At 35.8% G+C, this 24,034-nt stretch overlaps 1 protein-coding gene across 7 annotated transcripts in view; it reads left to right on the forward strand.

Annotated features, from left to right (window-relative positions):
- LOC108735917 (uncharacterized aarF domain-containing protein kinase 1) overlaps positions 1–14,564 on the forward strand; it is a 35,628-nt gene extending 21,064 nt beyond the window's left edge. For 6 of the 7 annotated variants that reach the window (XM_018468143.1, XM_018468139.1, XM_018468142.1 and 3 more), the window contains 3 exons: positions 3,037–3,286; positions 6,840–7,018; positions 14,146–14,564. In XM_018468143.1, the coding sequence (XP_018323645.1) occupies positions 3,037–3,286; positions 6,840–7,018; positions 14,146–14,524 (808 nt within the window). In that variant the 3' untranslated portion in view covers positions 14,525–14,564. Of the gene's footprint in view, positions 1–3,036; positions 3,287–6,839; positions 7,019–14,145 lie in introns of those variants that run through there. The other variant, XM_018468147.1, reaches the window with a different exon arrangement.
- Positions 14,565–24,034: the final 9,470 nt, after the last annotated feature.

Genomic DNA, 24,034 nt, shown 5'->3' on the forward strand with positions numbered 1-24,034 from the left:
TCCCTCGGCCTTTAGTATTTCGTCTGGCCTTTTACCTAGCCTACCACGCGTTTCGTTACATTTTAGTTTTTCAAGACGTCTCCTATCTTCCCTCTTTTTCAGAATTTTCAATTTAAGATTGGTCTTCATAACTACTAAGTTATGGTCGCTATCTATATTTGTTCCTGGATAACTCCTACAGCGCTTCACTTGATTTTTAAATCTGTACCTAACAAGCATGTAATCTAACTGATACCTCCTTAAATCACCTGAAATCTTCCACGTATAGCGCCTCCTAGCGTGATGGTTAAATAAAATATTCGCGACGGTTAAATTATATTTATCGCAAATTTCTATCAGTCTATCTCCGCTATCATTTCTATTGCCTAATCAAAAAGAACCTGCTGTTGCATACATTTTACCCTCACCTATTACTGCGGTGAAGTCTCCTACAACTATTAGGTTTTCCTGCCATTTCACTAAACTTAACACGTATTCTATATCTGTTAGTTTTAGTTCTGTGGCAACATAGGCAATAGTGTAAACGAGTGTATCAAATACTGATAACCGAACGCAACCGTCCATCCCCGTCTATCATATAGTAAGTAAGTATATATATACATATTTATTCGATTAATATCTACGTAAGGAGTAACCAAAATTGAAATAGAAGCCGTAGATCCACTGGATCCACTTAACGAGATCGGTACTTTTGCTTCTCGTGGAGCCTTCATCAATAATTTTTACTGAATGCATCTGCGACTTTATTTCATTCGACCTTGTTGTATACGGTAGGGTAGTCGTATTTCGACAGTTTCACAAACCAATGACCTATAGAACACTGAGTTCTCATCTTCTAATTCCACCTCGACCAAATGGGTATATCTCAGTTGTTTGGTGTTGCGCTTCACTAAATGAATTGAATATCTTGTCAAAATCACTATCCGTTAATTCTGTTTTTATTTCGACCGCTTCTGCTGCTAACTTGTTAATTTCCTGTAGCACAACACCTTCTCGGCACGCTTTTCAGCGCGTGACTTTTTCGTCTTCTTTAAACTTAGTCACCAATTTTCCACTGGCGTTCAGCACAAGGAGAACGGCGTCGACATCGGTGGATAGGATACATCTAAGTACTAGTCCGCCGATTCCTCGAATTTCGTGTTTGATGCACAATTCAGTATTTTTGCCCTAAATAGTTATCTGGAATTACGGACACATCTTTCGTCCACATCACTACTTTTGACGCACTTAAAGGTTTTATCAACACTCCCAACTTATTAATATGGAGTTTTTCCGATGTTTTCGTGATTTTCACTTGAGGTTGTTCGGTAAATGAATGATACACTTATCAACGGAATGTTCTGTATTTCTCTCGGCATTATTAATACCGTTACTCTGTTCGTCAATTTTGATATCAACCTCGGCGTCTTACAAGTTTTTTTTTGCAGTTATGTCCGAAGCTCTAAACTTGTATCAAAATTTCACTGTAATCGATGCAAAAATCTTCATTATAGAAAAAATAATTAAAATTAATTAATTAAAAAGTTTTCTTTACCCGTGGCTCCAAATCAATATCATCAACATCATCAACGTACCTAAGCCACAGGGTTCTGACGCCGGAGCAAATCAGTGTCTTATCTAAAGGGAATAATTTTACAATAGTTTTTAAAAAAGTACTAAGAAAGGAAATAATATCTAACATAGAAGCAGCTATACGAAATCTACCAGAAAGATGAAGAAATCAGAAAAGATCCGAAGATAGTCAGCAAGAAATCCAAAAGCCAACTTAACTACAATATAATTGAAGGTTTTAAGAAATTTAAAAAAGATCCATGCAGATTGATGCTATCAGCGAGGAGAAAAAAGGTTACGGTAATTTTGAACACCTACAATATGAAACTTCAACAACTTTTGGATGCCATAACCTACCGCTCGCTAAAGAAAACCCCGATTCAGGCCTTTATTTATTAGAAAGACTAACGGGTTCATAAAGAACTCAACCTTACCAGAGTACATATGCCAGAAGACATAAAGAGAAATATTTGTAGGACAAAAGCATTGGTGCTACACATACATGGGTTACCATAAGAAAACGTACATCGTACATCTTTGTTCAATTGTGAGTGTCATAGAAACTCAACACAATTCAAAATAAAGGAAATAAGATTAGAACCATATAACGATATATTGCTCAGATTTAACGTGATTTCTCGGAACATTGCGAATTAATCCACAGAAGAAGAATGACAAATCGCACGAGAAGAGCCCCGCTTTGGTAGGACCCCACCTTTTGCTTCTCAAACACAAGAGCAGATAGAGGCAGCCTGTTTAAAGGCTCAATTGGTAATGAGAATCGTCGGGTTTATTGCACAAATTAAAAACGAGGTAATCTTCGACTCACAAGAAGAAATGCTTCAGGTGTTGACTTGAATCGAGCAGCGTTTCTATACGATTACACAATAATTACAATTCGCAGTCTTTCGTTCGCATTAGTCCAATGGACATTGTTTGCGAGCATTGTGACGCATTGGAGTTTGCTGGATAAACGTCTTGATTGTGTTTCCTGAATGGCAAATGAAATTGCCCTTATTGACTCCGCCAACTGAGTCTTTGCATTCATTACTTTGTGGCAAAACACCAGAATTACGGCATTACCTAGCGAACACTCAAAAATATAATGATTGTTTTCAAATGACTTCATTTGGGACATACATTATCGAAGAACACGGATTTAATCCGACATTCAAGATAATTTATGTCAAAGAGAGCAAATGTTGATTTTATTTAAAAGATTAAAATAAAAAGTTTGCTTAAATATAATAATAAACTATTGAACTTAATAATTTTTTTGTAAATCCTAAATTAAGTTTAGCTAAAAGTTAACACGACATTAATTGACTGTCAGCTAGCTATGTAATATTTTAGAAATAGGTAATTAATTCTGTTTGTAACTTTAATACTAATTTATAGTGGGATGAAAGTTATTTTTAACAGGGTATTATTATTATTATTAAGTATTAAAGACTGATATTTTTTCATAAATTATTATTTTCCTAGATGGGATTTAACAACTTCTCGAGTTCTTACTATGGACTTTGTTGAAGGAGGGCAAATTAATGATTTAGAGTACATCAATAAAAATGGATTAGATAGATTCGAAATAGCTGATAAACTTGGAAAGTTGTATTCACGTATGATATTTATTTATGGATTTGTACATAGTGATCCACATCCAGGAAATATTTTGTTAAAAAAAGCAGAAGATGGATCTTGTGAAATCGTTCTTTTAGATCACGGTCTATACGCAGTAAGTTGTTTTTTTGTAATCATTTTATTGTTACATTTTGGGTTTTGATTATATGAATTAAACAGTTTTCAATTTTTTGTATATCAAAATATACGAAGCTTATGCGTCGTGTAACTTTGTGATCCATTTACACTTCACACCCAATTAAAAAACAACTTTTACAGTAGCAGAATAACTTTAAAACTAAACTAAACTAAACGATTGATGTAGTAGTTGAATTGAGATTGCAACATTAGGAGTTTGCAAGCATTCCTTTTTTTTTTGACAAATTGGTAAAGGCTTTCGCGGTCAGTAGGTGAACTGATGCTATTTCTGATTCTGGTCTTAAGGCCGTCATGTGTAAGAGTGGCTTCTTAATATTTCATTAGCACGAGTGGCGGTACAGGTTTGCCTAAGTATTACCTATTCTATTATCTTTATGTTTGCAACACCTTGTTAAATTAAAATCATAACAAATTCTACATCATCAGAATGGAGTATGGATTTCTGTTTACTTTGGCTATTTTATTCATTAACTTTTTATTGTTAGGTTTTAAGAGATGATTCACACGTAAATCATCCACTTTTAGTCCATTTTTCTGAAGGAGATCTTGCTCGCTTGGAATCTCTAAATCATCAGAATACTCAACACCTACGATCCTTATTAACGGATTTCGTTTTTTTTTTATTTATCCCATTTGTTGAAGGTTCTATATATTTATGCTACATTAGCTATTCACCTCTTTAGTTAATCTTTTCTTAGTTTTACTTACGTTTGTCCAAAATTTCAAGTTTCTAGGCCCAGTAGTTTGGGCTGTGCGTTGATAGATCAGGCGCGCAGAAATGTAATTCAAGTAATGGTTGCATTGCTATTATTCTTATACAATTCTGTATTGATAAACATACAACTAGCTCAATAAAGAACTAAAACTAACTAAAAGAAAGTAGGTATCTATAAAAGTTCAGACGATAAGAAAACTCGTTTAATTCGTCAAGCCACTTTTCGTTCTCAAAAGGTTCTATACGACCACAAATGACCTCTTGGTCCAGCGCGATAAAATTATAAGCAAAATAGTTTTCTAAACTTTGCATTCGTACGCGATATTCTTTGTGAGCGACAACTTCCGACTGTGCACCACCGAAAAGCATATGACTTAGTCTTTATTCATCCACCGATTTGTAATCCAATTTTCCGATTATTTCTCTCGTCACTTAAGATCTTCGTGACCCACTATCAATTAATACGCGCGCAATCAGTTCTCTGTTATCGCTGTAAATTTTTTACTTTTAATGTTTGCAGAAACACCATTCTGTTATTAGAAATGCTCGCGATACAATTCAACTCTTTCTATACTGGCGCGGAGGTGTCTGCACTCGCAATTTCATCCCTTTTTTTTGGTTTCTCGTCTGGACACATCAAACTCTTCGTTCACATCTCAAACATTTTACGCGGACTCGATACGATTTGAAGCCCGATTTTAAGGCATTTAAAACACGCACGAGCTCTCTTCACATACTCTTGTTTACTCGATAATCTCATTCGTTTAGCTTTGTTGCAACCCTCACTTTCGTGGTCTTTGGTGTTGCAAAATATACATAATAAACCCATCGCGCTCGGAATGTTCTTATTAATTTTATACAGTTTAAATGTTTTAATATCATTTTGCAGCACAAGTTGCAACAATTCGCGCATGTAAACTTCATTTAAAAGTTCGTATTGACTGAACCTACTTTTTATCAACTTGTTTTCATTGTCCATATTTTTGTCCTCGTGGATTTTCTTGAGACAGTCACCCGCGAATGTCTTCGTTAAAATTAACAACTTCTATCGACGGTAATTTAAAAGAACTTTTGTTTTCACCGTTCGAAAAAGAACTCGACACAATCGCGCAATCAACCAAATTTTGCACTAAATTGCTGTCACCCATTTTACGTTCGGTGAACAAATGTTTGGCTGTTAAAAACCTATGCTTGTACTCCTCCGCTTCATCGTACTCCTTTTGCAACTCAGTCTCGGTAGCGGTCTCTAATATGGCCTCGATTATAGAATCTTAACAATAATTTAAATCGATTAACTTGTCTTCCAAGGTACAAAACTCCTTGAGACATCTCGTTCCTTTTACTATACACAGAACGAATTTTAACTCGTTGAGTTCAGTTTGTATGGTAATGTAGCGACCACGAGCGTGATTGTGTGCGATCGGCCATGCGTGTGTGTGAGCGGCTTATCGATTCATCGACTAGCCGCGGGCGCTTTTCTTCATGTGCGCCGTATCTGTAAACGTGTGTGTCGTACCTGCGTTCCGGGAAAGCAATTAAACCGTTCAAAGAAAACGAGACTTCTCTGGACGGCTGGAGAACGTTCCCGAAAGGAGGCAAGGGAGTATAAAAAGGAAGAGACGATCGCCGAAGAAGAGTAGAAATAAATTGACCGTTGCAGAAGTGAATCAAGAAATAAATTGACAGTGATAGAAATGAAATAAATAGCACAGTGAATAGTGATATATCAACACTAGTGTAAATAAATAGAATAATTACCTAATTTTAGTAATAATTTAATAGTGTTTTTAAGTTCAATAATAATTAGTGTAAATAAATAGTTTTTGTCCTAAAAGTTAATTTATTAAACCCACGAACATTACAGTAATCTTTGAGTAAGTCAAGATCAGTTCCGCTGATGCCAGACGAAAACAGTTTCTCTGAAAAAAGACTGTTTGACTGTGTCAAATGTTTTCCTAATGTATAAGAAAGCAATCACATCATTGTATTCATGTATGTTTTACGCGAGAGCGTCTTTTGTTCCAAGATTTTTCTGAAAAGCAAATTGTTTATCAGGAAATTGTCAAATTCAGCAATACTTGATTTAAGCAAAATTGGTCTGAAATTGTTGAGTCAATACTTATTACCATTTTTGTATAGGGAAATAATGTCAGCAGTTTTAAGAATTTAAGGTCACGAACCCAAGATTATACCCGTGCTTATTTTGTAGTTGCAAATTGCGTCGTTTTTGAATTAATTGGAGAATATTGAAAGGGGGTGCCTTTTTTAAAAATTCAAAAACGCACCCCTCAAAAAAGGAGCACTTAGTAATTTTATCATCTTTAGAGGTCAGACTACCATATTCAATCATAAAATTCCATTAAAGTAATAGTTTCATACTAAAATCTCTATTCAATAGCCTAACAATCATATCAATAGAATAGAAGTCAGTCCGGCATTAGCAATCAAACCGATCGGGAATTGTATTGTATTGTTTCATAGTATCCATAAATTATTATTTAAGTTGCTTGTGCAATCTTGATACATTTAAATTATTTATTAAAACTGCAAGCAACAAGACTTACAACAGAACAAAATCACGTCTCCTCTTTTCAGCGTCATTTCATGTTGTCATGTCTTTGCTATTAGCCTTTGGTCGAATTGCAAGCAATTAAATAATTTTTTTCAGTACTTGTAGTTGGATTTATCCATATATTCTGAAACTATTATAGTAGCTTCATTAGGTGATGAAATGCATGTATTTAAATTGTGTCTAAATGCTTTAACAATCAATAATTTAAAACGTATATTTCAGACATTAAGCAAAGATTTACGAGTAGAATATTCCCAACTTTGGCTAAGTATTTTAAATAAAGACAAACAGGGTATGAAAACACACAGTCGTAATCTTGGAATAGAGGGAGACATATATGGATTATTTGCTTGCATGATCTCAGGACGAACTTGGGATTCATTGATGGAAGGCATTACAAGGTAAACTGAGAAAATAAAATATATTTTAAATATAGTCTAGGAAATGTTTGTCAGGAATTTAGACACCTGACAAGTTTTTCAGGTAGTACGGGCGTACAGGAACAAAACATGTTTTTCTTGAAAGGATTTGGTATGTTTTTTAGTTACTAACAACTAAAAGTAAAAAAATGATATTTTTGCCTACCAGTAAAAAATAAAGTGTTAGATCAACTATTCGGAGTAACCGCTTTGTAGGGAATTAAAAAGGCTTTAAAATGTCTATTTTTAAATGTCGATATGATTTTTGCCCTTCTTCGTCTGCTGTGACTTTCTTTTATTAGTCTTACAATCTCGTTTGTTATCCAGGATTTTCTACTTTCGTTTTGTTTAAGACTTAATATATATGTAGCTGCTTAATTTAGGCACGTTTTAATGCAGTTCCATTCTGTCTGTATGTACCTGTCATTCGTTTCTCTCGCTTCCTTTAGTATTTCATCTGTCCTTGTACCCAGCCTGTCACGCGTTTCGTTACATCTTAGCTTTTCTAAGACGTCTTCTACGTTTTTGTTAATAACTTTCTACACTCTGTCTTGTTTTCTTGTGCATTACAATTCCTCCCTCGAATTACCCTCCACCTATCCTGTATGTATTATTCTAAACCTACAGCTTCTGGCCAGCGGACTTCACTAATGTCAACTGCATCTAATTCTAACCTATCCATTTCAATTTTCTAACTTGCCTCATTCTTCTAACAGTCTACGCTCAGACTCCTTCCTCTATTGCATTTGAAGACATCCCTCGAGGTATTTCTCATCCGGACATCCGATGGGAGACTAGTTTACGTCCATAGTGCTTTATTCCAGAGGATGCCATCATTTGAGTTTTGGTTTGTTGTACTCGAAAAGTCATCATGTGGTGGTTACCCGTTGCCGTGCAATACAGTACCATACCGATCCTCGCTATGTCTGTCACCCTGCGTACTTTAAGAGCTGCTGCCCTCTTTCAAGGCATTGTCTTAGTCTGGTTTCTCATTAAGAACCCCCTTCGTGATTATGGTTGAAAGTATCGTCCGACTCCTTAAATTATTGAAACGCTCAATCCGATCCGCCTACTCTAGTTTGTACAAGGACATTGTCAAGGTCCAAGTTCCGTCGGTTTAGCTAATGGGAGTAAAATAAATAATTTTATTCGTTGTTGAATTTAATTTATGTTTAGAGAATTCAAGGTTTAATCATTGTCCAAACATCGTCTGATAACAGCGAACCGGACGGGCTTACGATTTCTTTAGGTAACGTGCTATGATAATTAAAAAAAAATCTTAGACTTATTAAAGTTAGGACTATTTTTCCACAGAAAAGCAACACAAAAGGAGAAAGTGAATAGTACAACTTGTCAATTTATATTTGAAATAGTTGTGTTTTTTGTCAGGAATATGTCACCCATTCTGTACATGTTTGGCAACAATGTGATTGTGTTTGGTCCATTTATGTTCGTGTCGCAGCCTTATGGAGATCTAACCCTTTTTTGTTCGTGCAGTTGCTGGGTTCGCCTGCTATTATTACTCTTTCTAAGAAAGTGTGTTTGAAATTTTCTAGCTTTATTTTTAGCCTCGATATCCGTTTCTTTGTTTTCTATTATTGTCTTAATTTTTATGCAACTTTCCTATTTTTTTAAATTATATTCACCACACAATATGTTTGTTACGATTTCTATCCTCCCTATTTAACTATGTTTATGATAAACATGCGACTGCAATGTTGTGAAGAAAACGTATCAGTTAATTTTTCTTCAGTTTTATTTTGTTATAGTTCTAGTTCATCAGTAATGTTGGTTTATTTACCATGTAATTTTAATAATACAGTAGGTAGCACTCACTCCAAGATTTTAGTTAGTTTAGCTTCCAGCAGCTGGTCTTCTTTTATTTTCGTTTCTATCGCATCTATCTATTCGTTGTTTCTGCTTATCTCTTATCAACAATTTCAAATTGAAATAAGATGATTCATTCCGCTACTTGCACATTTACCTTTGTTTTACATGTGCAGTTTTTCAATTAATGTTTGTTGTCACATTTTACGCATTACCGGGGTTTCATATAATTCTAAAAGCAACGTGCCCAAATTTCTTATAACAGTAAATTGTTTTGATTCTGTTGGCTTTCATTTCGGCTCTGCATATACCTTCATGTGTGCAATGTGTTCTAATTTATATATATTTCGTATCATTTTCGTCTTTACTACTATTTATTGGGACCATAGGTAACCGTTTATATGTACTAACCATAAGTGATACTGGATTATATTGCAGTGCTTGCCTATTCAATTGTTGTTTTTCGTCTTCGGTATCTATTTCTGCAAGAATTTCTTTTACTACTGTTGGTAGGTCATTCTCTTCGTTGGTTGTGTAGTATTTTATGTTAGCCGCTTTTAGTAATCTGTCGTTTTCCTGTAGTCCATACCATCTTTTCGTTTATATATTGTTTTCTGACAGCTCGTTTAGAATATTTACTTTGTTTAACTTAACTGTTACGAGACAAGGTAATTTAACCTCTTTTGTTTTCTGCCTGCCCACTTATCTCGTCTGAGAGTGCTGTGACGAAACTATCAGTTCCTCGTCATTGCCGGACATCGTTTCAAACATTCCCATTTCCTTTCCATTTCTCATTTACTCTAACTACATTAGAAGTTTGTTTTACCCTTTTATTTTTGAACTGAAACGTTTTATGGGACACTAAGAGTTTCGGCATGAATGTTAACTCGTAGAACTAACAAATCTGTTAAACTCCTTGCCCTTTTCTAATAACTTAAGCAGAGTGGAAGAGACGGAAAAGTATACGAAGATCCGCACAAAGAGGAGACGCCTAGAAATACCACTATGATATACAATCTAAAGAAGTTTCACTTTTTACGCGTGTACACTAATACTCGCTCGCCCCTTGTTTGTTCACCACTTTTCTTTTACGGCCGTATTGGCTTTTTTCTGACTTCGCCCTTCTAAACGTTGAGATTAATTTCATGTGATTTTAATTCTAACAGAATATTTCTTATGTATCTTTGTAGGTCAATTCTTTGGATTGCGGTCCTTAGATTGGAGACCATTTTAAAGCCTTCTAACTCCTCTCTTATTTTATTTTACTATAACCGCTTTGGAACTTTAGTTTTAATCTTAACTACCTCTAAACTTCTCTAAACGCACTCACTGTACTCATTGTTAAACGCACTCACCCACAATTCGGTTCGAATTGATTGGAGAACTGGCTAAGCACCGATATTTAACTAGAAACTAGCCGCCATACTAAGATTCCGTATGCTTAGCACGGTGACATCAGCAACATAGCAATATGATCCTCTTTTCTGACAATAGCTTGTCAGAAGTCTCCCTGACAGTAATACGAATGTTCAGCTAGTACGTTTGTGGCCTGAATTCTATTTTTTAGATTCAATATTTGAACTTGATGCAAAAACTCTCCCCCTTTCATGGGATATCTGTAAAACTGTTGTATTTCTATTATTGTGCGTACAGTATAATAAAGGCATCTTTCAGATAAACAATTACAACTTTGCAAAAACTATTTGATGAATTTTTTTAATGTTTTTCCGTATATAAAGTCATAGGGTGCTTTAACCTTTCTTTAGCCCAAAAAGTTGATTTGATATTTTATTTTTTATTGGCAGGCAAAAAAGTGCAAAAATATAAAATTTTTGTCCTTTAATTATTAATTACTAAAAAAAAAACAAACCAAATGCTTTAATGAAAAAGCATATGTTCTGTTCTTGTAACCCCATATTACTTGAATAGAATTTTTTGAGTCCCCAAAAGAACTAAAAGCAAAATGTTTTATGCCAATTAATTAGTTCTTATATTTGTGTTAAATTAAATGGGGGATTTCGATTTATTCGCAAAAAAGATAACATTATGAGTAATCAAGCGATTAACGTTTGCGTTCATCTTTGAAACTAATAAATAAAGAACACCGTTCGAGGTGTCGTTATAAAGCACTTGAAACTCTACTGCGACCCCGAATTACACTGACTTCAACAACAATAATCAACGAAAGTTCTTAAATTACAAACTGCGTTGATTTTTTATAAAGTTAGTTTGCCTATGTCACTTTCTTCTACACTCTCATACTTCTAGATTGTGTCTAGATCGTTGAATACTGGACTTTGGCGGTCTTTTTGGTTTTATCTTGCCAGATTACCGTTTTGTTCATTTCATTCGTGTTTTCTTTTCATTTACGCCGACATTCAGTAAAATTTTGAATTTTGATATGTCAAATTTGAAATTTTTAAAATTTTTACCGCACCTCAAGGACTTCCTAATCTCTCCCTTCTCCATTCCGTTATGTAACACATGCATTGTAAAAGTTTCGGGCTTGAATTTAGAAAGGAAAGACTTAATTTCCAGTAATAAACGATAGTAATTCATAGTAGAATGAAGATTCGGGCTATAGGGCCGTGGTCTAAGTGAACTATTCTGTCCAGACGTTTCGTCGGCTACTGCGGCTGACATCCTCAGTGGTAGTGCTGCGTTGACAACGTCAACGTAGATCTCGAAGTATCGACAGCGACTGGGTCACCCAGATCACTTGGACCAGGGCCCTATAGCCCGAATCTTCATTCTACTATGGATTCCGGCCCTTAAAGGCTTTTGTTCTTAGATAGTAATTCACTTTTAAATTAATAGTTACAATTTCTAATCAACATTGAAGTGTATTGTGATATTGCTGAACACCGAAATTGAGATATATGATGCAACATATCATATCTGTTACGTAACGTAAACTTTAGCTCTGTCACTACTCCCCACCTAACAGAACCACACCAGACTCCTAAAGAGTATTCTGGCCACACCTGGTGGAGTGCTAGTTTTACTCGTTCTTGGGGTACAAAAAGGGAGTTTCCTAAGAAAAACAAATAACCGCGGTATCGTTGCATATTTGGGGGTACCTTTTAGTATATATTTTTATTGTACCTAAATTCCAACAGCTGAAAATCACTTCTTCATTGTTGAATTTGCTTGTAAAGTTACAAAAATTAGTTTTTCGTATTATAATTTTTTCGCGACTGTTTACAAAATTCATAAATTCCATTCATATCCCTGCATTAATTTAATAATTAATTGGATATTTGGCCGTAGTGTTGTAGTTAAGTGAAACGAGACGAATAGAAATCAGAACCTGAAAAAGGTGATCAGGCTGAACTTACTATAAATCATCCGATAATAACGTGCTACAGTTGTGAAACACCCAGTGTAATATGATCACAGTGCTCAAAATCTACATCCAAACCGATTACGAACATACAAGTCAATTGTGCAGCGTCTATGGTACTGAAGTCGGGGAATCTGAGAACAAAACTTCAACTTATACACCAGTTTTGCCAATTGAAATTTTTGACATGCAAGGGCCTGCAGATACTGGGAATACAAAATACATAGCTGGCAGAAACCTATGCAAATTATTGAATGACAGGTGCTCGTTTGATTCGCGAACAATAACATTAACCCTCGTACTCGTTACGGCGGTAGACATAAATAAGAAACAAAATGTTAAACTTTTGGTGTTGCCTACAATACATAACAATCATACGTTGTTAGGAATTGATTTCTTAACTAAAGCAGACATTGTTATCGATCCCGATCAAGAAGTTTGGTATTTTCGACATGACCAGAAACACGTGTAGGAGTTCGTTAGCGGTGTAATTCCCAATAATGAACTCAACAGTAACTTTGAAGAGTAATGAAGGTAATGGTTTAAATGAAGAAGAGAAATACTAGATATGGAAAACGTTGTCCCAAAATGGAGACATATTTAAACCAGGGGGAGACCCCACTCCGTATGCAGGACATTAGTACTGAACCTGGACAGACTCCAATTGCGGTTCCACTCTTTAAAATCCGAGAAATGAACTATAAGCTCTCCATAGGATTGTGGACCACTTACTTGAACAAGGCATTATTGAGAGTGTGAATCACCCTGGGCTGCTCCAGCATTGTTGTTCCCAAAGAAAAATGGCGACTACAGAATGGTCGTAGATTATTGTAGCCTGAATGACGTGATAATTAAAGACTAACATCCGCCAAAAAAACGAAGTTTAAGTCCACAATGGATCTTCAATCCGTTTATTATCAAGTCGGTATCCGTGAGTGTGATAGGGACAAAAGCGCGTTCGTGAGACCGTTTGCAATGTTTCGGTTTAAATACATGAATTGTGACAATATTCGCCAATTATTCACCGGAATATTTAACTTTCGTACCTGAGTTGAGAATCCTGTACGAGTTTAAACATAATTTCAGTGAAATAGTAATTCATGAAAATATAGTTCCGATGATGACACCGTATTTAGAAAAATTATCAACGGATTTACTGAATGCCAAACAAAATGTCGAAAAGGAGTAAGACTGACAAAAACAATATCATGATAAGAATCGGAGACCGGCTCCCGAATATAAAGAAGGTGACACGGTGTCAAGCTAGTGCCCAGAAAAGATGGAACATTCCGTATACAACGTATCGTTACTCCAACCAGTAACTGACGACTGCAAGTATTTTAATTAAAGTACGTCGCTTTTGAAAATTATTTGCCACATTATCAAATCTNGCAAATACTAAAATGAAAATCAATGTGTAAGTTATCGATATTTTTCATAAATTGTGTCGTACAGAACTTCTTTCTTTTAAAAAATCCTGATTTTCTAATGGAAAAATTTCCGAAGCGATTGTATTAAAATTCATCTTGTTATTAAATTTTGCAAGTAAGCAGTTTTTTGCAAATTCGTTTTCAAGGCACCCTTAGAAAAAAATGATAAGCCATAAAGCAGGCTACTACACACATCAGAATCTATAGTTCTTTGGTACACATGTAAATTCAACATTGAAGGAGTAATTTTCAGGTGTTGGAATTAGATATGTGTAGTATTGATACACACTAAAAGGCATCCAAATATGCAAAGATATAGCGTTTAGCATTTTTTCTAAACACTTTGGGTGTTGGGGTAGCCTCCATTTCGCATATTTTGCTAACATCTCCCCGCTTCCAGAGATTGTATCAATTTATGTAATGACCTCCGTATTTACTTCTTACACCTTTTGTATTATTCATATTACGATAAAAAAATTTACGAAAGTAATGAACGTTTTTGTTTGTAGGAAAAAACCTAGTCTCAAGGAGAAGAAAATAATGCAAGATATTTTGCCTACTGTTCTGCCCAAAATTAATGAAATTCTTGAATGCGTTAATCGTCAAATGATATTGATTTTTAAAACAAATGACTTAATGAGAGGAATTGAATATACCTTAAATACCAGTAATCGTATGGCATCTTTTAAAGTAATGTCATGCTGTTGCATACGCTCTGTTTATGGAGATAAAATGGATAAAGCCCGTTCGATTATAGATAAACTGAAAATAGTGGCAACGCAGTATTGGCTTCTATTTAAAATTAATATTTACTATGCTTTTTTGACGATAAATGAAGTTTATAGAAATACCGTTAGTAGAAACTTGTGTTTATATACTCAAAATTAAATTAAATGTAATATCTACATAATTATAATTTCCATTCTTATGTCGGTATTTCTGTTGATTAAAGGATTTTTTTAATATTCCCTATATGCCTACCTAATGTGTAGGGAAGTGGATTAAATCTATATCAATAAAAACGAATCGCTAAATGTGTTGCTATTAGGATTTTTGGGTACAAATTAAAAGGTCACTGAAATAACTTTTTATATTTTGGTCAGGTTTCGTCTCTCTCTACGATGTTATTTACAATCCTGTTTAAATAATTAAAAAAAATTAACCAAGTGTTCTATACAAACAAAGACAGTTTTACATACCTGCGTTAATTTGATATGATCGATTAATCTAGATGTTGTCGAAAGAAACTTACAATTTTAGATATTTTGGTAAAAAAAATTATAGTGGCTCAGTCTTACGAATTGAAGAGATTGTACGAACAGTCAAGTGACTGACAACAAAATCCGTTTCAAGTAAGGCTCCCTGCAAAAGATAAGGATGCAGCAACTGCTCTTTTAAAATTCGCTACACTGTCGTATGAAAGAAGTCAGCGTTCTCGCAATCTGTACCGCATTTAAAATGGTTCGCGGGTGTGGAAATATGCGCTGTGGATGTCTATGGCTGTACAACTCAGTTGTTACATTAATGTTGTATTTACATTCGTCATATATAAGGATCATATCACAAAGTTCTGCTGTACTAAACACCATTGTAATAACAATGAGTGGCACACTGACCTAATTGCGAATGAGCGATTGATAACGTTAAAAGGACTAATAACATTGACAGGCGAGCTGTAACATAAACGTCGTGAATTATACTTAATATAATCTGACAAATAATAAATAATCCATGAGCAAAAGAAATACAACGTCAATGCTGCTAATTCCCAGCTTATTGAACACGACGTTGCGTTGTTGTATTGGTATATCAGGGCCGGAATGGAAATCACCTATACTTTCAACTGCGTTTTCTCGAAAATGGTGAAGTTTCGGACATATCAACATTTATTTATTGTTCATGCATAACAGATTTCTATAAAAGAAAATGAGAAGACACAAATCAGACGGAAAACTGTCAATCATGCAAGAAAGCAGCGTTTTGTGCGTAGACTTATTTTTTGTGACGTACCTACAGTTCACACACCGAATTAACTTTGTGTGAATTTATTAAAATTTCAAAAGTTAACTTACAATTATTTATTAATATATATTTACAAGAATGATAAGTTCAGATGTTACCGTTTACGTAGTTGATCAGATTCTATCTTCTTTTTCATTGTAGGTATAAACTTATAATTAACATAAGGTTTGAAGTGGTAGGTAAGTTCCGAGAAGGGTATATTATGTAGCTATCACATACAATAGACCACAATTTGAAGGGTAAATATGGAATTACTATCTCTGTACAATAGTAAAATTAACAATAGTTAGTTACATGTAATAAACCTTCATTTGCTAGGTTTGTATGCAAATTCTAAATAATATGTATACCTGAATATAATTTCGTCGAAATACCAGCAACTATACAAACTTCTGAAATACTAGCGAAAATACGAAAGACTCGGGCGATTTTTTTTTTACGGTTGGCAACACTGGAAACGCTCCAAACGCGGTACATTTCATTCCGGTTTCGGTAGTATTCTTTTCGTCATGGTGCTGTGTATAGTTCGTGTGTGACAGTTATTTGAAAAATCGCAGAAAAATTTCGCCTATACTACACTTTGATGGAGAAAAATTTGAGAGCTCAGCGGTACGCTATTCAATTTTGTTTTAAACTAAAAAAAAAAACAGACAGAAACGTTTTCCATGATTCGTGTGGTTTATGATGAATCAGCTGTGTCTCGTTTAACATGCTACGCATGGTATAAACGATTCAAGAACGGTAGGACCACCACTGAAAAAAGTGCGAGCAAACAAGAGCGCCGCCATGGCAATGATCATCACTTTATTCGATTAATACGGTATGGTATACACTCATGTAGTTCCAAACAAGCAGACGGTCAATGCTGAATATTATATTAATGTCCTGAAGGATGTTATACTACCACACATCCAATGAAAGAGGCCTACGTTCACTAAACGGGAGAATCGTCAGCTGTCTTGATGTGATGCGTAACTTGTGTCGCAAGTTTCGTAATTTTATTTTTTTCTTCATTGTTCTTGTGATCTAATCTGAGTTGTTAATTACGTCGCAATTTAAATTGTCATCAATCGGGGCCTTGAGCAAACGTATTTGTCAAGGGTATCCATTGGCTCATTGATACGAATATTATTGAGACATTGCACCTCAGTAAAACCGTTATTTACATTATAGATACCTGGTACAATTCGCTCATGGGCAAGAATAACACAAGATCCTTTGTGTAAATTGACTGGAATTTTGCAAGTGATATTTGTTAGAATTTTATCTCTGGTCTCGTGAAAATGTATTTGTGTGTGTTCAGTAATTCAAAGTATTGTTGGAATAATTTATAATGGCATTAATTTTAGTCAAGTCAGCATGATAAATTAATGCGACGAAACGTATAACTTATATTGCCCCTTGGTACATCCGTGGGCCGTTTTGACTTCAAAGGGTTCTTCATATAAATAATCCGAAAAATATTTATAAGTCAACGAAGAATTCATAATATAATCACTTGTATTCGTTTGAGTATGGTAGTCTAAATAGGCGTTTCCGTATTCGTCATAAACATACGGGTCTTGTTCAACATTTGTTAGTTCTTCTACTAGAAAATTGGGTTGTTGCTGAACTGAAAGACGGTTCTCATTGAAACGTCGCCAGTATTTGAAGGTCTTTGATAATTGTTTATGTGAAACATCTATTGCTGCGGGTAAAAGCGATTGTTGATGTGGCGACATATGCCATGGCAACGGTCGCCACGCTATGCGATGGTAAATTTTTTTTTAGATTATTCTCGAGTAGAAATCTTCAAAAGATACCCCATGGAGGGAGGTAGTGTCGGATTTTTACCGACTAAAATCCCTCCTGGAGTGGGGAGATAAACCCTGAGGGTTACTCATTCTCGGGGAAGAGGATGGAAGGTTGGGATTTGCGAAAGGGTTGAGAAGAGAAAATGGTTAAGCGTGGGGGGATTTGGAGAGGGTGATAACCGTCGGAGTAGGTGGTCCACCTCGGAAGTGATGGGTGGACACTCGCACTAAAAAACGAAGCTAGGAGTGAGCGAAAGGGAGTGGCTCACTGTAGAAGGTGACAGGGTCTTCAGAAACGGTCGTTTGGCTTCGGAGCGAAGTTGGAGAGTGTCGAAATGGTGGGGTTTGCGTGGCCTGACACTGAGGCCCGAAGATTTTCTGCTAATGAGATTGCAGCCTCAGAGAGAGAAGGTAAACCGGTTTCTTTCAGAATTTGGATGTTTCTGACGAACCAGGGATAGTTAAGTGCGGAACGAAGGATCTGCATGTAGATGCCTTGTAGAGGTTTCAGTCTGTAAGGAAGGTCGCAGCCTCAGAAGGGAATGGCGTAGGAGCAAATGCTCCTGATTATTGCGTTAAACGCACGGATTTGCGTATGTTGGGAGATGGAGTCGTTTCGGAAGAAAGGCTTGAGTGCGATGAATGTACTCATTGGCTTGGTACGGGTAGTTGTGATGTAGAGCCGCCAGTTTAGGGTGCTGTCGAAAACGACGCCTAGATAGGTGACACAGTTACTCCACTTGATGGGACTGTTTACTAAGATGGAGGAAGGTTTTCGGGACTTACGAGAGAAGAAAATTGCTTCCGATTTGGTCTCGTTGAAACTTGGCATTGTAAAGATTTAAACTTGAGCTCTACACCGTTTGCTAAGAACTTTCTTATTGAATCATTCGCGCTAAAGGAAAAATCAACAGGACGGGCAAGTGGTGGTCTATGTATTACTTATAATGAAAAAATTGTCAATAAAATTAGTATATTGGAAAAAAATGAGCTATGCATAGTAATAAAGGTAACAATAGGAGAATTCCCTTTTATTACAATTTTGACGTACTTGCGAAATGATAGCTATGAAGATAGATTAGAGCTGCTTTCAAAAATAATAAAAGAAGTTATGACAATACATCAATTACCTATTATAGTCGGCGGGGATTTCAATGGAAGGATAGGTAATTCAAATCAGTTGACAGAAGAAATTACTGAAACCACATATTTTTCCTCTCGTAGACACTCTTGCGATGAGAGTAGAAACAAAAACGGCACACTTTTGGTCAACAACATGGAAGAGTTGGGCATGGTAGTTCTCAACGGAAGAAGTAAATCAGACTATAGAGGTGAATACACGTTTGTCGGAGGTGTGGGACCTACAGTTATCGACATGGTTTGGACACAACTTGAACGGTTTGTTTCACATGGAGGACTTTAAAGTACTTAACGCTGGAACATCCGATCACCTCCCTGTAGTAGTGACAATGCGTACAGAAACAAAAAACTATACAAGTGAAGACTATGCTCGTAACCAACATGCACCATCGCAATTAGTTATAACTTGGGACTCAGAGAAGGTATAGCGAAACATTACAGGAAAGAATACTCTGGCCCCAGAGGAAACACAAGATGTTGATCACACCTCTGAAAACTTTATTAGTCTAATTAAGGAAACAGCCCTGCAGGTAAATATGGCAAAGCAAGTGACAATTAAATATAGAGCAAGGTTTAATAAGCCCTGGTTCGATAAAGAATGCGCGGACAACAGAACTAAAGTTAGGGACAACTATAAACTTTGGTTACGGTACCGAAAGGTAGAGTGGAGAACAGCTACATCAAAACAAAAAAGGAGTATGCGAATCTTCTTAAAATGAAGAAAACACTTTTCTTCCAAAAGATGCAACTTTCAATTAACAATGCTCAAGACATGAAATCGTTTTGGTCCCTGGTGAGAAGGCTTCAAACAAAGCAACCTTCTGAAGTTGTAATTACGTGCGATGAATGGCAGGCCTTCTACAATGATGTCTTTCCACCTAGAATAATCAATGAAACTTTGTTCATCGACTGCCGCCACCCAGAACTAGACAGGGAAATAACAGTGGAAGAGCTAACACCAATACTGAAAAAGGTTAAAAAGGTCAAGGCACCTGGACCTGATGGAGTCGCGAACGAATTTTTCGTCCACCTACCATATGATTGGATAGATAAACTTTCTAGGCTGTACAATACTGTGCTGCGGAAGGGTACAGTTCCCAAGAGTTGGTCTAGCTCAGAAATGATAATGCTCTACAAGAAACGAGATAGAAGTGATCCTTTAAACTATAGAGGAATTGCGATATGTAACATAATAGCAAAAATATTTACGGCTGTTCTAACAAACAGAACCAATGACTGGTGTGAAACAATCGAAATACTACCAGAAGCTCAAGCTGGATTTAGGAGATCAAGATCATGTATGGATAACATTTTTATACTCGGATCGAAAATTACACAAGGCATTGAGAGCTCGAATAAAACACCATACGCCGTATTTGTACATTTTCAACGTGCATTCGACTCAGTGCAAGATCCAGTATTATGACGGACGTTGCACGACATAGGCTTAAGTGGATCTCTAATTAGAGTTTTGCGTTACCTGTACCAAGCAGCTACTACAAGAATTAAACTTAGTCAGTTCGAAAAAACGGAAATAATAAACGTTACACAAGGAGTTTTACAAGGCGACACGCTAAGTCCAACTCTTTTCTCCCTGCTATTATATGATATTGCAGATTTCTTTATAAAAAATGGGCACTATGCGATTGTATCTAAGATGGAACTGTTACTATTTGCAGACGATGTTGTTATTTTAGCTACAGACATCGTGGACCTGCAACAAAAACTGGACACCCTAGCAAAGTATTGCGATTTTAAAAATTTAAATGTGAATGAAAAGAAAACAAAGGTTGTAATTTTTAAAAAAGGAGGAAGAAGGAAAAAGGAAAAACATATTAGGTATAAAAACAATATACTCGAAGTTGTCAACCAGTTCACCTACTAGGGAATTAAATTTTCATCTTCAGGGCTATTCAGTAGAGCCTGTGAATAAGCAATGACTAAAAGTCGTGTAGCGATAGGGTCAATTTGGTCCACACTTATCAAAGGAAAGTGCAATAACATGTACATGAGACAAAACTTATTTAACAGTATCGTCAAGCAAACACTGCTCAACGGATCGGGTATATGGGGATACAGGCACGTGGACGAAATGGAACGCATACAACTTTTCTACTATAGAACACTTTTGGGCATATCCAGACGAACGCCAGGCTACCTTGTTCGACTCGAAGTTGGTTGTTGTAAACTTGAAGTAGAAATCATTCAAAGAGTGCTAGCATACTGGCGTAAGATTTTAAGAATGTCAGACGACAGGTTCCTAAGAGTGGCGTATAATAAGTTAGTGGAGTTAGATGCCTTACCAAACAAAGCCATGCCGCTTATTAACGGAGCTATGAGGAGACTTCTGTGGCAGCAAGATACAGACAGAGCCCAGAACTCCTCGTATAGTACAAAATATAAATCAGAAGAACTAGGAAACGTGAACTGTGAGGAATATCTATCATTCAATATCTCAATAAATTTTACTAAGTTAATTGCACAACTAAGGCTCGCAGAAAATGAAGAGGTCACGGCAGTATACAGAGGAATATGGTATAAAATATCAGCAAAAGAAAAATGTCTGCTTTGTAATTTAGATTCCCTTGAAACATGCCAACATATATTCACGGAGTGTCCCGCATACAAACCCTATAGGGATCATTACAACCTATCTTACCCAGATTCCTTAAAAATCAATAGTGTCGAACAAGTGAAGAAACTATACTACTTTTTTAGCAGTTGTCTGAAACTAAGGAGTTTTGCGTTATGCGAATAAATTTTCTATGTATACACTAAACCATAATACCGCTTAAATGTAGCAACGTCATAGAAAATAATATATTAGTTTNCGTTTCGTCGGCTACTGCGGCTGACATCCTCAGTGGTAGTGCTGCGTTGACAACGTCAACGTAGATCTCGAAGTATCGACAGCGACTGGGTCACCCAGATCACTTGGACCAGGGCCCTATAGCCCGAATCTTCATTCTACTATGGATTCCGGCCCTTAAAGGCTTTTGTTCTTAGATAGTAATTCACTTTTAAATTAATAGTTACAATTTCTAATCAACATTGAAGTGTATTGTGATATTGCTGAACACCGAAATTGAGATATATGATGCAACATATCATATCTGTTACGTAACGTAAACTTTAGCTCTGTCACTACTCCCCACCTAACAGAACCACACCAGACTCCTAAAGAGTATTCTGGCCACACCTGGTGGAGTGCTAGTTTTACTCGTTCTTGGGGTACAAAAAGGGAGTTTCCTAAGAAAAACAAATAACCGCGGTATCGTTGCATATTTGGGGGTACCTTTTAGTATATATTTTTATTGTACCTAAATTCCAACAGCTGAAAATCACTTCTTCATTGTTGAATTTGCTTGTAAAGTTACAAAAATTAGTTTTTCGTATTATAATTTTTTCGCGACTGTTTACAAAATTCATAAATTCCATTCATATCCCTGCATTAATTTAATAATTAATTGGATATTTGGCCGTAGTGTTGTAGTTAAGTGAAACGAGACGAATAGAAATCAGAACCTGAAAAAGGTGATCAGGCTGAACTTACTATAAATCATCCGATAATAACGTGCTACAGTTGTGAAACACCCAGTGTAATATGATCACAGTGCTCAAAATCTACATCCAAACCGATTACGAACATACAAGTCAATTGTGCAGCGTCTATGGTACTGAAGTCGGGGAATCTGAGAACAAAACTTCAACTTATACACCAGTTTTGCCAATTGAAATTTTTGACATGCAAGGGCCTGCAGATACTGGGAATACAAAATACATAGCTGGCAGAAACCTATGCAAATTATTGAATGACAGGTGCTCGTTTGATTCGCGAACAATAACATTAACCCTCGTACTCGTTACGGCGGTAGACATAAATAAGAAACAAAATGTTAAACTTTTGGTGTTGCCTACAATACATAACAATCATACGTTGTTAGGAATTGATTTCTTAACTAAAGCAGACATTGTTATCGATCCCGATCAAGAAGTTTGGTATTTTCGACATGACCAGAAACACGTGTAGGAGTTCGTTAGCGGTGTAATTCCCAATAATGAACTCAACAGTAACTTTGAAGAGTAATGAAGGTAATGGTTTAAATGAAGAAGAGAAATACTAGATATGGAAAACGTTGTCCCAAAATGGAGACATATTTAAACCAGGGGGAGACCCCACTCCGTATGCAGGACATTAGTACTGAACCTGGACAGACTCCAATTGCGGTTCCACTCTTTAAAATCCGAGAAATGAACTATAAGCTCTCCATAGGATTGTGGACCACTTACTTGAACAAGGCATTATTGAGAGTGTGAATCACCCTGGGCTGCTCCAGCATTGTTGTTCCCAAAGAAAAATGGCGACTACAGAATGGTCGTAGATTATTGTAGCCTGAATGACGTGATAATTAAAGACTAACATCCGCCAAAAAAACGAAGTTTAAGTCCACAATGGATCTTCAATCCGTTTATTATCAAGTCGGTATCCGTGAGTGTGATAGGGACAAAAGCGCGTTCGTGAGACCGTTTGCAATGTTTCGGTTTAAATACATGAATTGTGACAATATTCGCCAATTATTCACCGGAATATTTAACTTTCGTACCTGAGTTGAGAATCCTGTACGAGTTTAAACATAATTTCAGTGAAATAGTAATTCATGAAAATATAGTTCCGATGATGACACCGTATTTAGAAAAATTATCAACGGATTTACTGAATGCCAAACAAAATGTCGAAAAGGAGTAAGACTGACAAAAACAATATCATGATAAGAATCGGAGACCGGCTCCCGAATATAAAGAAGGTGACACGGTGTCAAGCTAGTGCCCAGAAAAGATGGAACATTCCGTATACAACGTATCGTTACTCCAACCAGTAACTGACGACTGCAAGTATTTTAATTAAAGTACGTCGCTTTTGAAAATTATTTGCCACATTATCAAATCTGTAGTGATAGGTACTTGAAGTTTGCACGGTAACCTGATTCCAGGTATAGCACTGTATAGAGACAACCTGTATGCATTACATCACATGGGAATGTAGCGTGGTTTATTCATAGTAATCAAAAATAGATATGTAGTTTTTACAAATAATGGAACACTTCTGTATGAGTATTAATGCAATGCATAATTTCTCTGTACTGAATCGCTTTAATAAAAATTGTTTAATTTTTAAAAATCGTTTTAACGTTACTAAAATCTTAACTTACGTAATGATCCGACATTTCATAAATATAAAAATTTTATTGGCACGACGGATATATAAATTATTTATCATTTTCAAACAAAAACAAAGGAATTATTGTATTTTTGTTTTATTTCATAAAAGTCGCACATATGCAAACACTGCCAGTAACGTTAACCTCCATTATTAACTAAAAAAAACAAAGGAATAAATAAACGATAAAATTAATAAAAAAAAAACTTATTTGTGTATCTGCTT

The sequence above is a fragment of the Agrilus planipennis genome, unplaced genomic scaffold (genome assembly GCF_000699045.2).
Source record: "Agrilus planipennis isolate EAB-ADULT unplaced genomic scaffold, Apla_2.0 scaffold95, whole genome shotgun sequence".
Lineage (NCBI taxonomy): Eukaryota > Metazoa > Arthropoda > Insecta > Coleoptera > Buprestidae > Agrilus > Agrilus planipennis.